The sequence below is a fragment of the Myotis brandtii genome, unplaced genomic scaffold (genome assembly GCF_000412655.1).
Source record: "Myotis brandtii unplaced genomic scaffold, ASM41265v1 scaffold115, whole genome shotgun sequence".
Lineage (NCBI taxonomy): Eukaryota > Metazoa > Chordata > Mammalia > Chiroptera > Vespertilionidae > Myotis > Myotis brandtii.
The window spans coordinates 21,553,412-21,569,739 of NW_005353967.1; the positions used below are offsets into that span (position 1 = coordinate 21,553,412).

At 39.0% G+C, this 16,328-nt stretch overlaps 1 protein-coding gene across 2 annotated transcripts in view; it reads left to right on the top strand.

Moving 5' to 3' along the window:
* Positions 1-8,178: 8,178 nt before the first annotated feature.
* ATG10 (autophagy related 10) overlaps positions 8,179-16,328 on the top strand; it is a 192,833-nt gene continuing 184,683 nt past the window's right edge. The window contains exons 1-3 of one of the 2 annotated variants that reach the window (XM_005858107.2): positions 8,179-8,290; positions 14,608-14,656; positions 15,939-16,058. In XM_005858107.2, the coding sequence (XP_005858169.1) occupies positions 15,951-16,058 (108 nt within the window). In that variant the 5' untranslated portion in view covers positions 8,179-8,290; positions 14,608-14,656; positions 15,939-15,950. Of the gene's footprint in view, positions 8,291-14,607; positions 14,657-15,938; positions 16,059-16,328 lie in introns of those variants that run through there. The other variant, XM_005858108.2, reaches the window with a different exon arrangement.

The window sequence follows — 16,328 nt, forward strand, 5'->3', positions numbered from 1 at the left end:
CGGGGAGCTGCCGCCCGTGGTGAAAGCCCGCGCGGGGCCGGCAGGTCTCCCGTGCAGCCCTGGAACCGGCATCCATTGCACTGGAACCGGCATCCATTGCACTGCCGGCCGTGACGGGCCGAGGAGCTGGAAGGGGTGTCAGAGTCACCATCCGGAGCAATAATTTAGCACCGATGTTTTTCCTCCCAAGAAACCTCGCTCCTCGTGGTATCTGAAACCGCCATGGGGGAGCGGGATGTAGAAATAGTTAACTGATCCATAGGAACACTTGTTATGCTAAAAATTAAAAACATTTCAGGAAAGGCAAAGGAATAGCTACATGTCTTTTCCAAGTCAAAATGGAGTCTTGTCTAACAGAACCACCTGAGGATGAATTAGGTATCTAGGGAACTATGCTTTCACTTGAAGTAACAATTTATTTTTTTTTTGTTACTCCTCACCTGAGGATATTTTTTTCCATTGCTTTTCAGAGAGAGTAGAAGGGAGGGAGGAAGGGGGTGGGGAGAGCGAGAGCGAGCTATCCATGTGAGTCGGACTGGTTGCCTCCCACACTCTCCAACCAGTAACCCAGGTACATGCCCTTGACCGGGAATTGAACCCTGGACCCTAGTGTGCAGAGGCTCTAACCACTGAGCCAAGGCTTGACATAATATTGATTAGGGCCCAGGCTGTGGAATTACATTGAGATGCAAATTATTTCTGATTGGGAGAAAAAATGCTCCTGAAGGTTGTGATTTTATTACAAGATTTTGTAATAATTTTTACCATTCAGCTTGTTCCTTCATTGTAAATTCAATAAATCTTTACCATAGGTTCACTTTATTTTTATGAATCATGTTTCTAAGTTGTTGTTTTTTTTAAAAAAAAAATGCAGTTTGACAATGGCTTCCACTCCTTAGTGGCAAAAGCTTAAGTTTGTGCTTTGCAGGATCGGAAAACATAGGCCCTGTGTAGTAGTAACTACATCATAGGACCCTTCCTGCCTCTGCAGGGTCAAATATGGACAAGAGCAAACATTTACAAAATGAAAACTTGACAAAAAATGTTGAGTATGGAGAAACCCACATTAAAGTCTTGCAATGACAAGGTTTAAGAATTGTTATTGATAGTTTAATGGAGGAAACGAGTGGGAACAGTTCCCAATAGTTCTGAACTGGGTTCATTTGGCTACAGTCTGTTACAAGATTATGTCACCTCCCCCTTTTCTCTTCTCCCCTCTTCCATTTCCCCTTTATTTAGGATAAGGTTTACTGAGATTTAGCTACAGGATGAGGCATTCAAACTGGGCATAAGGTTTTCTGACAAATTATAAATTGATAGCAATTCCTAATGCTTGTACATTTCAGAGAAAGATAGCAACCCCTTAGGGAGATCAAGTAGGGTAAAGTTCATGTAAGTAGATTATTTAAGACTGGGTTTGATTTGATTACGAATATCTTTGATGTCTAGAGATGTGTTTTGGGACTGTAGAGGTAGTGTTGGAGTCATACATATAGTCAGAGTACCATACAAAGAAAATGCCAGGGAAATTATTTGGTGTTTATCCCTTGAAAACAGATGTATGTCTTCAGGTGCCAAGCAGGCTGAGTATAAAACGATTGAATAGTAGAGGAATGGAGAATAAACCCCTACTTCAGAGCATCCAGATTAGGGAAAGGTTGCTGAACAGCTATGCAGAATCAGAGTCTCCAATACTGTACCTGGCACCCCAGGTCTTGAAGTGCTCGATCTCCTACAGGACCCAGGAAGAGAACTTACTAATATGAAATTATCACTGACATGTAATAGCTTTCAGAGAAAACTCTTTTATTGTCTCTTCTGAGCTCAAGAACCTACAATAGTTTCCTGCCCACTACTTAAATGAAATCTCTTTAGAGTTTTCATGCTATTTATAAACTGCTTTCCTCCCCCACAATTTTCATGTATTCCATAATCTATACTCCCCAGTTACACTGTTTACTTGTCTACTCTGCCTCATTTCAACCTGTTCCTAGGTTCACTGCCCATTCCTACTCCACTAATCCTCCTCATCCCTTTATGTATTGTGTCTTTCAGTATCGTCTTATAATGCAAGGATTACCTGAAATATAACTCCTCTAGGGCCCAGGCTCTGGTTCCAGACTGCCTTAGGTCAAATTGCCACATTAAAAAAAAAATTATATATATATTTACTGATTTCAGAGGGAAAGGGAGAGGGAGAGAGAGATAGAAACATCAATGATGAGAGAGAATCATTGATTGGCTGCCTCCTGCATGCCCCCCACAGGGGAGCATACCCTGACCTGGGCATACCCTGACCTGGAATCAAATCCTAACCTCCTGGTTCATAGGTCAACACTCAGCCATTGAGCCACACTGGCCAGGCCAAATTGCCACATTTAACTGCTGGAGTTGGTTCCCTCTTCCTAATTGGAGCTCTAGCTGCAGAGGTCTAGCTGCAAGTTCAGCCAACAGTAAAAAATCCTTAAATTCCAGTCCAGGTACAATCTAATTTAAACTTTGACTTGCTTTATATGTTTCAGTGCTAAGGCAAGGAGGGAACACTGAGCCTGCTGTTCAGCTGCTGTCATGACTGAACACACGTCCTCTCTTTTGCTGCTTTCTTATTTATTAGACTAGAGGCCCGGTGCACAAAATTCATGCACGTGGGGGTCGGGGTCCCTCAGCCCGGCCTGTAATGATGCAAGCATTCCCCCCACCCCCGGCCGCTCTGTGCCCACTGCCCAGAGGCCCTCCGCGGCTGGGGTGGAACACTTGCCTTGTCGCCGTGGCAATGAAGCAAGCATTCCGCCAGGCCACTCATGCTGCCCGCTCTCAGTGGCCCCCCCGCCGGGACTGGGGGACTCCGGCGGGGCTGAGAGGACTGGGCACCTCCATCTTGTGGCTATGGGAGCCGTCATCTTTGTGACGGAGTGACGGTTAATTTGCATATTACCCTTTTATTAGATAGGATTACCTGGGCCATGCCTGCTGTGCCCCACCTAGGCCTTTCACTAGCTTCATCAAAATGATCCATTGTTTTTCTCAGTTTTCTAGCATTATTCCTCCTCAAAAGTATATCTGATGCTAATTATAAATGCTTATTTAGGGCCTTCAAAATCAAGTAATCCTGATCAGGGCCTAGGATTCCACATATAAATTTGTACCCTGGGTGCCTCTTGGCTGTCTAATATTTGAGGACCATTGCCCAAAGACCCTACTAGGTAAGTGATTAACTAATTAAATGAATTCCAGCCAAATTCTCGTAAAGGCAATGGGTTGAGTTTACCTTCCAGCTAGTAATTGTGTGCTTTGTTAGGTAAGAATCTAAATCTAAAGTTATAATAATGTAAAATTGTGGCAGGGAGGGACAAGTACAGAGGAAGTGGCTTACTTATATTAGTTAAAAATGATTTTTAATGTGTAAAAGTATCATAGTATGTTCAGTGATAATCACATTTTTATAAATGATCTTACGTTCTGGGGAAATTTAGTTCTATTTCTTAAAGTGTTTTAATCTCATTATGACTCTGATACACATTGATTTATGGACTCATCAAAAGAAATGTCTCCAACCAAAAAAAAAGTATCAGTTTTCCACACATTAGATTAAAAATCACATTGCATGCCCCCCACAGGGGAGCATACCCTGACCTGGGCATACCCTGACCTGGAATCAAATCCTAACCTCCTGGTTCATAGGTCAACACTCAGCCATTGAGCCACACTGGCCAGGCCAAATTGCCACATTTAACTGCTGGAGTTGGTTCCCTCTTCCTAATTGGAGCTCTAGCTGCAGAGGTCTAGCTGCAAGTTCAGCCAACAGTAAAAAATCCTTAAATTCCAGTCCAGGTACAATCTAATTTAAACTTTGACTTGCTTTATATGTTTCAGTGCTAAGGCAAGGAGGGAACACTGAGCCTGCTGTTCAGCTGCTGTCATGACTGAACACACGTCCTCTCTTTTGCTGCTTTCTTATTTATTAGACTAGAGGCCCGGTGCACAAAATTCATGCACGTGGGGGTCGGGGTCCCTCAGCCCGGCCTGTAATGATGCAAGCATTCCCCCCACCCCCGGCCGCTCTGTGCCCACTGCCCAGAGGCCCTCCGCGGCTGGGGTGGAACACTTGCCTTGTCGCCGTGGCAATGAAGCAAGCATTCCGCCAGGCCACTCATGCTGCCCGCTCTCAGTGGCCCCCCCGCCGGGACTGGGGGACTCCGGCGGGGCTGAGAGGACTGGGCACCTCCATCTTGTGGCTATGGGAGCCGTCATCTTTGTGACGGAGTGACGGTTAATTTGCATATTACCCTTTTATTAGATAGGATTACCTGGGCCATGCCTGCTGTGCCCCACCTAGGCCTTTCACTAGCTTCATCAAAATGATCCATTGTTTTTCTCAGTTTTCTAGCATTATTCCTCCTCAAAAGTATATCTGATGCTAATTATAAATGCTTATTTAGGGCCTTCAAAATCAAGTAATCCTGATCAGGGCCTAGGATTCCACATATAAATTTGTACCCTGGGTGCCTCTTGGCTGTCTAATATTTGAGGACCATTGCCCAAAGACCCTACTAGGTAAGTGATTAACTAATTAAATGAATTCCAGCCAAATTCTCGTAAAGGCAATGGGTTGAGTTTACCTTCCAGCTAGTAATTGTGTGCTTTGTTAGGTAAGAATCTAAATCTAAAGTTATAATAATGTAAAATTGTGGCAGGGAGGGACAAGTACAGAGGAAGTGGCTTACTTATATTAGTTAAAAATGATTTTTAATGTGTAAAAGTATCATAGTATGTTCAGTGATAATCACATTTTTATAAATGATCTTACGTTCTGGGGAAATTTAGTTCTATTTCTTAAAGTGTTTTAATCTCATTATGACTCTGATACACATTGATTTATGGACTCATCAAAAGAAATGTCTCCAACCAAAAAAAAAGTATCAGTTTTCCACACATTAGATTAAAAATCACATAAAAAATGTGGAACATGGTAGTGAAAAAAGCTGTTTTTAATTAAAAAGGATCATTTGAACAATGATTATACACCATGTTAGAATTTACTGGGGCTGCTTTTCTGAAAAGATATATTTAATAGCAGCAGAATAAGCTTCTTCACACTGTCTAGTGTTAAGGCTAACCAGTATTTTAGAAAGACTGCTTTCAGTTGATGGGGAAAAAAATTATTTTCCTAATCTGTAACCTCTGCTGAAGCAGTTAAAGAAAGGTTTTGATTAGTTAAGCTTAAAAAACAAAAACAAAAAAACAAAACCCAAACAGTTGTTCAGTAAGACTGAAACTCAAGCAAAATAGATGTATTAACAACTTATACTTTATGACAGGAAACAGCTCTGACTTATTTTTAACTTTTACTTATAATAAGAAATGAGAAGTTCATTGTTTAGGATGAGATGAGAATTAAAATTTGCCTTTTTAACTGAGAGTTTACTTGTATTCTGTTGTCACCTCTAGTCTAAATTTAGGATAGCTTAAGTCTGGAAACATGGGCAGTTCACATCTAAGGATTTTCATTTGCAAATTAAGGATTATTTTTGCCATTATTCCTTAATAAACTGCAGTTGTGGTTATTTCCATTTTGACCATAATTTAAGCCATCTCATAAAAGGAAGTTTTAAGATTCTAATTTCTGTCTCTACTAGTCTATGAACTTGGTAGAGGACTAGAGAGCATTACAACTTAAAAAGTACATATAAAAATGTTGATCAAATTATATTTTTATGACTTGTTTATTTAAAATATGTTTTTTTAATTGATTTTCTTTAGAGAGAGGAAGGGAGAGGGAGAAAGAGAGAAATATCGATTGGTAGCCTCCTGCACCTGCCCCAACTATAGATCGAACCTGCAACCTGAACATGTGCCCCTATTGGGATCTGTACATAGGACAATGCTCAACCAACTAAGCCACATTGGCCAAGGTTATATTTTTATTTTTAATGAGGTGAAATATTCTTACTTGAGCAAAAAGACAATAATTATTCAGTAATATTTCATTATGGCACATTACAATGATTTGAATTGAGATGGATGTCATTTTAATATGGTATAGTTCCTAATTTTGTAATCAAGCCATAAGCCTGGTCCTTAGATAATTTTAAAGTATTCAAACAAATATTAATTAGTGCTTTGATGTTTACTCATCTTGCTAGTGGCAGTGCTGTTAATTAAATAAACTATGGCTATTGAGTGAAATTTTATGTTTCAACTAACATTTTGAAGAGTTTAGTAAACCTCAAGTAACTGGAGAGCTTAGGGAATGTAATGTTTTTACTTAGTTCACTTTTGTTATTAAGTGAGGGTTTGCTTGAAATTTATAAAATATTCCAAGATATATTACTTTTCTTTATGAATTAAATGCGATTTTTCTTTGATTGAATATCTTTCAATATATGTCAGGGTCATTATATAGTTGGCAAAACTATTTCTGTCTGTACAATTTCATCTTTCCTATTAAGGTTCTGTATCCTCTCACTGAGTGTTTGAAGGCGTTTTCTGTAATCTGTGTAATGTTGATTTATAATTAATATTTTCAGCCCAGATTTATTTTTTATTTTTTCTAAGTTCCAGGTCCATGTCGTAGGCCTGCTAGATATCATAACTTGGGTATTCCTTAGGCATTTACAAATTTATTTATTTATTTATTTACTAGAGGCCCAGTGCACAAAATCGTGTATGGGTGGGGTCCCTCAGCATGGCCTATGATCAGGACCGATTGGGGCCATCTCGACCAGTCCCTATCGGGGCCCATTGGGGCCAGCCGACCGGGGAGAGGGACCATGGGAAGTTGGCCATGGGAACACACTGACCACGAGGGGGCAGCTCCTGCATTGAGCGTCTGCCCCCTGCTGGACACTGCACATCATAGCGACCGGTCAACTGGTCATTTGGTTGTTTGGTCACTTAGGCTTTTATATATATAGATTGCCAGGGCACGTCTTATGTACCGGCCGGTCAGTTGGACAGTCGGATGGACATTCGGTTGGTCACTTAGTCTTTTATATATATAGATTTTTGTGAAATCTTTTTTTTTAAGTTTTATTTTTCAATTACAGTTGAGATTCAATATTATTTTATACTAGTTTTAGGTGTACAGCATGGTGGTTAGACACTTACTAGTATATAATTTACAAAGTGATTCCCCTGATAACTCAGGTACTGATCTGTCACCATACATAGTATTACAATACTAGAGGCCCGGTGCATGAAATTTGTGCATGGGGGAGGGGGGTCCTCTCAGCCCAGCCTGCACCCTCTCCAATCCAGGATCCCTCTCACAATCCAGGACTGCTGGCTCCTAACTGTTCACCTGCCTGACTACCTGATCACCCCCAACTGCCCCCCCCTGCTGGCCTGGTCACCCCCAACTGTCCCCTCTGTTGGCCTGGTTGCCCCCAACTGCCCCCCTCTGCCGGCCTGGTCGCCCCTCACTGCCCCCACTGCTGGCCTGGTTGCCACCAACTGTGCCCCCTGCTGGCCTGGTCACCCCTCACTGCCCCGCTCTGCCGGCCTGGTCGCCCCACACAGCCTACTGTTCAGTCATTTGGTCATCCCTCCTTAACCCCCCTGCCGGCCTGGTCGCCCCATGCAGCCTGCTGCTTAGTCGTTTGGTCATCCCTCACTAACTCCCCTGCTGGCCTTGTCGCCCCACTCAGCCTGTTCAGTTGTCTATTCGGTTGTTTTGGATGTGACAGCCCCTGGCTCTTTATATATTTAGTGACTGTAATATTTATGCTGCATTTTACATCTCATGACTGTTTTGAAATTACCAATTTGCACTTCTTAATCCCTTCACATTTTTCAGCCATCTCCCCTACTCTTCTTCCATATGGCAATCATCAGTTTGCTGTATTTATGAATTTGTTTCTATTTTGTTTGTTCATTTATTTTGTTCCCTTTATTTTTAACCATTACCACAATTTTATTTATTTATTTATTTTTAAAATAATTCCTTATTATTGAAAGTATTACATATGTTCCCCCTTCCCCTCCCATTGGCCCCCTACAGCCCTCTCCTGCCCCCTGCCCCAGGCCTTGAGCAACCTATTGTCTGTGTCCATGGGTTCTGCATATAAGCATACAAGATCTTTGGTTGATTACTTCTCGCCCTGCCCCATCTTCCCTCTGAGATTCTGCACTCTGTTCCATGCTTCCATGTCTCTGGATCCACTCTCTTCATCAGTTTATTTTGTTACTTAGATTCCACATATGAGTGTGATCATTTGATACTTGTCTTTCTCTGACTGATTTATTTTAGTTAGCATGATACTTTCCAAGTCCCTTCATGCTGTTTCAAAGGGTAAGAAATTCTTCTTTTTTATTGCTGCATAGTATTCCATGCTATAAATATATCACAGCTTTTTTTATGCACTCATCTACTGATGGGCACTGGGCTATTTCCAGATCTTAGCTATTGTAAATTGTGCTGCTATGAACATAGCGGTGCATACATTCTTTCTGATTTGGTATCACTGGCTCAAATGGCAGTTCCATATTTAATTTTTTGAGGACACTCCATATTGTTTTCCATAATGGTTGCACCAGTCTGCATTCCCACCAGCAGTGTACTAGGGTTCCCTTTTCTCCACATCCTCGCCAGCACTTGTCATTTGTTGATTTGTTGATGGTAGCCATTCTGACAGGTTTAAGGTGATACCTCATTGTCGTTTTCATTTCTGATGATCAGTGACTTTGAGCATTTTCCCATATGTCCCTTGGCCATCTGTATGTCCTCTTTGGAGAAGAGTCTGTTTAGGTCCTTTGCCCATTTTTAATTGGATTGTTTGTCTTCCTTTTGTTAAGTTGTATGAGTTCCTTATATATTTTGGATATTAACCCTTTATCAGATATATCATTGCCAAATATGTTCTCACATACAGTGGGCTCTCTTTTTGTTTTGTTGATGGTTTCTTTTTGCTGTGCAGAAGGTTTTTATTTTGATGTAGTCCATTTGTTTATTTTCTCCTTAGTTTCCTTTGCCTTAGGAGATGTATCTGTAAACATATTGCTATGAGAAATGTCTGAGATTTTTGCTGCCTATGGTTTCTTCTAGGATTTTTATGGTTTCATGACTTACATTTAAGTCTATTATCCATTTTATTCTTGTGTATGGTGTGAGTTGGTGGTCTAGTTTCATTTTTTTTTTTTTGCATATATCTGCCCCATTTTCCCAACACCATTTATTAAAGAGACTTTCTTGACTCCATTGTATGCTCTTGCCTCCTTTGTCAAATACTAATTGAGGGTAATGGCTTGGGTCGATTTCTGGGTTCTCTGTTCTGTTCCACTGATCTATAGACCTGTTCCTGTGCCAATACTAGGCTGTTTTGATTATGGTTGCTTTGTAGTATAACTTGAAATCTGGTATTGTGATTCTTCCAACTTTTTTTTCCTCAAAATTGCTCAGCTATTTGGGATCTTTTTTGATTCCATATACATTTTTGGAGTATTTGTTCTAGCTCTGTAAATTATGCCATTGGTATTTTAATAGGGATTGCATTGAATCTGTAGATTGCCTTGGGTAGTATGGACATTTTAATGATGTTGATCCTACCATGAACATGGTATATTCTTCCACTTATTTATATTTTCTTCTATCTCTTTTTTTCAATGTCCTGTAGTTTTCTGAGTACAGGTCTTTTGCCTCCTTGATTAAATTTATTCCTAAATATCCTAATTTTTAGTTGCAATGGTAAATGGGATTGTTTGTTTAGTTTCTCTTTCTGAGAATTCATTATTGGCGTATAAAAAAGCAATCATTTTTTGGGTGTTGATTTTGAATCCTGCTACATTGCCAAATTCATTTATTAAATCTATTTTTTTGGTGGAGTCTTTAGGGGTTTCTATGTACAATATCATGTCATCTGTGAATAATGAGAATTTTACTTCCTCCTTTTGAATTTGGATGCCTTTTATTTCTTCTTGTCTGATTGCTATGGCTAGCACTTCCAGTACTATGTTGAATAAGTGTGGTGAAAGCAGACATCCACATCTTGTTCCTGTTGTTAGGGCAAATGCTTTTAGTTTTTGCCCACTGAGTATAATATTGGCTGTAGGTTTGTCATATATGACCTTTATCATGTTGAGATATGCTCCCTCTTTTCCCACTTTGCTGAGAGTTTTTATCAAAAATGGGTATTGGATTTTGTCAAATGCTTTTTCTGCATCTATTGATGTGATCATGTCATTTTTGTCTTTCGAGTTGTTTATGTGATGTATCAAGTTTATTGATTTGCGGATATTGTACCAGTCTTGCATCCCTGGAATAAATCCCTCTTGGTCATGGTGTATGATCTTTTTAATATATTGCTGGATCTGATTTCCTAATATTTTGTTGAGGATTTTGGCATCTATGTTCATCAGGGATATTGGCCTATAATTCTCTTTCTTTATAGTGTCTTTATCTGGTTTTGGAATTAGGATAATGCTGGCCTCATAAAAAGAGTTTGGAAGTGAATTTTTCTGAAACAGTTTGAGGAGTATAGGTATTAGTTCTTCTTTGAATGTTTGGTAAAACTCCCCGTGAAGCCATCTAGACCTGGGCTTTTGTTTGGTGGTAGTTTTTGTTTTGTTTTGTTTTGTTTTTAATTACTGCTTCTATCTCATCAGTTGTTATTGAACTATTCAGGTTTTCTGATTCCTCTTGATTCAGTTTTGGGAGATTATATTTTTTTGTTTGTTTGTTTTGTTTTGTTGGCATATAGTTGTTCATAGTATTTTTTTACAATCCTTTGTATTTCTGTGGTGTCAAGTGGTTACTTCTCCACTTTCATTTCGGATTTTATTTATTTGGGTTCTTTCTCTTTATTTCTTGATGAGTCTGGCTAACGATTCATCAATTTTGTTTAGCTTTTCAAAGAACCAGCTCTTGGTTTCATTGATTTTTTTGTATTGTTTTTTTAGTCTCTATGTTATTTATTTATGCTCTAATCTTTATGATTTCCTTCCTTCTACTTTGGGCTTTTCTTGTTCTTTTTTTAGTTCTTTAAGTAATAGGGTTAAATAGTTTGTTGCTGATTTTTCTTGTTTTTTGAGGTATGTGTGTAGGGCTATGAACTTCCTTCTCAGGACTGCTTTACTGTGTCCCAGAGATTTGGGGTTGTTATGTGTTCATTTTCATTTGTTTCCATGAAGTTTTTTATTTCTTTCTTGATCTTGTTGGTAACTCATTCATTGTTTAATAACATGCTATTTAGCCTCCATGTGTTTGAATGTTTTTGGTTGTTCTTACTGTAGTTGATATCTAATTTCATTCCACTGTGATCTGAGAAGATGCTTGATATAATTTCAATCTTCTTGAACTTGTAGAGACTTGTTTTTTGTCCTAACATGTGGTCTATCTTTGTGAATGATCCATGTGCACTTGAGAAGAATGTATATCCTGCTGCTTTGGGGTTAAATGTTGTATAAATGTCAATTCAATCCATCTGATCCAGTGTGTCCTTTAGAGTCACTGTTTTCTTGTTAAGTTTTTGTATGGAAGATCTATCCAGTGAAGTCAGCAAGGTGTTAAATTCTCCTACTATGACCATGTTGTTGTTGATCTTTCCATTAAAGTCCTCTAGAAGTTTTTTTTATATATTTAGGTGCTCCTATATTGGGTGCATATATGTTTACCAGGGTTATATCCTCTTGTTGGATTGATTCCTTTAGTATTATGTAGTGACCTTTGTTGTCTCTTGTGATGGCCTTCATTTTGAAGTCTATTTTGTCAGATGTGAGTATTCCTACTTCAGCTTTTTTTATTTTTTATTTGCCTGGAAAAAATTTTTCCATCCCTTCACTCACATCCTGTGTGTGTGTCTTTTTTTTTCTGAGGTGGGTCTCTTGTAGACAGCATATATTTGGGTCATGTTTTAGTATCCATTCAGTTACCCTATGCCTTTTGATTGGAGCATTTAATCCATTTACATTTAGGGTTATTATTGATAGGTACTTATTTATTGCCGTTTTAATTCCTAGAGAATTTGTGTTTCTTCTTCTCATTACAGCAGTCCCTTTAGCATTTCTTGTAATGCTGGCTTGGTGGTGATGTACTCCTTTAGCCTTATTTTTGTCTGGGAAGCTCTATATTTGACCATCTATTTTGAATGATAGCCTTGCTAAATATAGTGATCTTGGTTTCTATTTTGAATGATAACTTTGCTGGATATGGTGATCTTGGTTTCAGATCCTTACTTTCCATTACCTTGAGTACTTCATGTCATTCCCTTCTGGCCTGTAGAGTTTCTGATGAGAAATCAGGTGTCAGCCTTATCGGAGCTTCTTTGTAGGTAAAAGTTTGCTTTTCTCTTGCTGACTTTAAGATTCTCTCTTTGTCTTTAATTTTTGGCATTTTAATTATGATGTATCTGGGTGTGGGCCTGTTTGGGTTCTTCTTTCTTGGGGTTCTCTTTTCCTCCTGAAATTATGTGACTTTTTCCTTTACTAGGTTAGGGAAGTTTTCTGCCATTATTTCTTCAAACACATTCTCTATCCCTTTCTGCCTCTTCTGGCACACTTGCTATTCTAATATTGTTATGTTTCATGTTGTCTCACAGCTCCCTTAAGCTGTCCTCCTGTTTTTTAATTGTTTTTTCTTTTTGGTTCTCTGATTGAGTGATTTTTTTCAACCCTATCTTCTAATTCAGTGATTCGATCTTTACCTTTCCCTAATCTGCTGTGTATTTCTTCCAATGTGTTTTTTATTTGTGTTATGTCATTCTTTATTTCCGACTGTTCTTTTTTCATAGTTACTATATCTTTTCTGTTGAGCATCTTTACCATCATTATTCTGAACTCTGTTTCAGATAAATTTTTTATCTCTGCTTCACTTATCTCTTCTTCTGGAGAATTCTCTTGTTCTTTCATTTGGGGGTTGTTTCTTTGTTTCTTCATTTTGGCTGTCTGTTTGGGTTTGTGACTATATATTAGTTAAATCCTCTATGCCTCTCAACCTCTAGTGCAGGACAGTGTCAAATGCTGTTTCAAATTAGATCAGGCAAAGACTCAAAGCCTCCAGAGACTGCCTCTGCCTACAGACTGATAGGATTCTGACTTGAATTGCCCCCAGGCAATTGTCCTCAGGTATAGCAAGAGTTTTGTTTTTTTTTCCCAACAGGGTGGGGCATTTGCTTCTGCCTGGAGACTATTATTTTCAGTCTGTTAAGTGGCCTCAGGGCAAAGTGTTTTCCAATAGGGTGGATCAACTGTCTTGCCCCCAGGCAAGGCAAAAGTCTGTGTGGGAAAGATGTCCTCCACTGCGTGAGGGAATATCTCAGCACAGGAAACCAGGGGTTTCTGCCTTATGAGCTCTAACCCTTGAGTCCCCAAATCCTGGCTTCTGCTGATACAACTCTAGTCCACTCTGCTCTCCCTCTGCTGGAGCACAAAGTGGGTGGCTCCACAGGGAATTTTGTGTGTTGGCCCTTTAAGAGGATGCCTAAATTTCTAGCCATCACTCCCTGGCAGACAGCAACCTCACTGCTTTTTATAATCAGATGTTATGTGGGTACCCTTCTCAGTTCTGGTGCTCTCTGCTTGGGGGCCCAGCTTTGGGATTAGATCCCAGAGTTCTCAGGGGCAGCTGAGATATTTCTTCGGAACTTTAGTTGCTGTCTGTGGGTGCCCAGCCAGCCCTTTCGCGCCTTGGCCCCTCCTACCAGTCTCTATGCTGTCTCCACTTTCAGTCCTTGGGTATCAGGGTTCTCTCCAGTGAGTCTTCCATTGATTATTCTGGAAGTTTTTCTGTATTTTAGTTGTAATTCCTGTTTGTTCATGGGAACTTGTCCGTGCAGCATCTACTTACTCTGACACCATTTTATGTGACTCTATTTTGTTCCCTTTATTAATGGGTCTCTCTTCTGTTTTGACGTTGTTGAGTATTTGTTAGTTATTCTCTACTTCCTTGAGACTTTCATCTCTGGAATCCCTGTCACTGCCCTTGCTAGGATCTCTCTTAATGCCTGACTCTATTTTCTAGTTCTTTTGTTGGTTCCTCTTCTTCTATGGGTTCCTGAAATGCTGGTGTTCTGAAGGTTTCTTTCTGAACCCACTGTTCTTCTCACTATGCATTAAGTTTTCTACCTTTTTGGTCAAGACCCTTTAAACAACCTGTTGAAAATTGTAGAATATTTCTCCACCAAAATATAGAGCACATACATTCAAAATTTAGTATAAACTTTCATGATCCACCAGAAGCCATATTAAGAATCCGCTGTATTCATTCTAGCTGGGTTATTTCATTTGTCTCTTTTATAAGATGACTTCCAAATTTCTTAAATTGATCTTGGCTTCTCTCCATAACTTAAGATGCATATTCTTCCTGAATTCTTTCATTGCCTGGGTTCAGATCCTTTTGACCTCTCACCCAGACTACTACAACAGCTTTTAACTCTTCTGCTTGCTTTCAGGCTTGTGTCCCTCAGATCATCCTCCACAGAGCCTCTAATGATTTATTATTCTGACCTTTTCAGCTCTAAGGTCTGATTCTTTATTTTCTATGGAAGTAGTCCAAACTCTTCCATGACACACACTCCCCCACCATCCCTCCTTTGTGAGGGATCCTTCTTGTGCCTACTATAATCTGTGCATATCTTCATTATCGTATAGACTTTAAATAGAAATTCTCTTTTCCAGTGCTATCAGAATTGAGAGTTGAGCAGTAAATTGAAGAAGTTGATTAAAGGTAAAGTTATCAAAAATAATACATGCAAAAAAATTTATGGATAAGCAAGGAACTTGATATAAAAGAAAATGCTAAGAAACATTTAAATTACCTTCTTAATGTTTATATGCTACAGAAGAGTAGAATTTATACATTTCTGTAAAGGTTCATTTATGCCAATAATGTTTTATTTTTCTTTATTCTGATGAATCTTTTATTAAATTAAAAAAGAATATGACTTTTATGTTAAAAATACATGCATACTTAAAACATTTTATTTCAACTTAAAACATATAAAGACATTAATTTGCCAATTTTTTCATATATGACCAAGGCACTTTCTTTGAGTATGGGTACTTGATTGGAATTCATTGTTCATTCTTGATTAAGCTGAACCCAGAATGCATCCTCTAGCTTTTTGGTTTACATGAAAGTTTAACTTTAAATGAAAGAACTTAAGCCACTTTTGCAGCAATCTGAGTACAGAATACTAGATTTGTATGATTTTCCCACTACCAATTTTCAGTTGAATTGTCCATATCTAGTTCAATAGTAGTATGTTTTTCTAATGAAGATTTACTTTTGTAAAGTCTTTCCAAGGCATTAAATCTTAGAAATAACAGTTGTCTTTGTTTTTAAATTACATTTTATTGGTTTGGTTAGTGTAGCATTTCATTAAAGTATAATTATAATACAAGAATGTGGTTTGTGAACATACCCTCAACTGAGGGGAGTAGAGATTGCTTCATGATCAGAATGTTGTAGATATTGATAATTTTTATAGAGGGAATTGACATTGTGTTGATAAATATGGCAAAGTTGGTTGAATGGAGGTTGGTTATTTTTATGGCTAATCTCCCTTTATTACAATGCTAGAGCCCCGGTGCAGGAAATTCATGAACTCGGTTGGGGTGGGGGGCGTCCCTCATCCTGGCCTGCGCCCTCTTGCAATCCGGGAGAGCCCTGCGATCGATCGCCCCACAGAGGGTGGCCTGGGCCTGCATCTTTGGGGTGATCGCGGAGCCTCCCCGGATGGATTGCCCTGCTGGCCGGTGCCTAGGCCTCCCTCTGCGGGTCAATCGTGGGGTGATGGTGGAGCCCCCGACCAATTGCATTGCACCTGCCTTGGCTGGCCTGGCACCAGTGCGTGTCATAGCATGGTTGTCCGGATGGTCGTTCTGCTGTTCGGCTGTTCAGTCAATTTGCATATTATGCTTTTATTATTATAGATGAGTTCTTATAAAGCAAGAGCTATATATTTTTTCCATTTCTGTATAGCTAATACTTAATTTTTATATTGCAGTTATCATTTAGTATGGAAGAAGATGAATTTTTTGGAGAAAAAACATTCCAGCATTATTGTGCAGAATTCATCAAACATTCACAGCAGATAGGTGATGGTTGGGAATGGAGAACTTCAAAGGTAAGAACAGAAAATTTTATTTCCCATTTTGAAAGAGTTTTTTTTTAGTTCTTTTTTTGCCATGTAAACCCTTAGTAATTAAAACTAATGTATGAAGCTAGCTTGATTTAGTAAAGGGCTTAAACTGAAGAATATTTTAAAACAGATGTCCATTGTATTACTTCAACTATATGTACTCATTATAATTAGGCTAATGAAGTATTATCTAGAAAAGTCTTTAGGTGACTTGCTTTAATTTAATAGATAAGAATGCTTAGCATATTAATTATC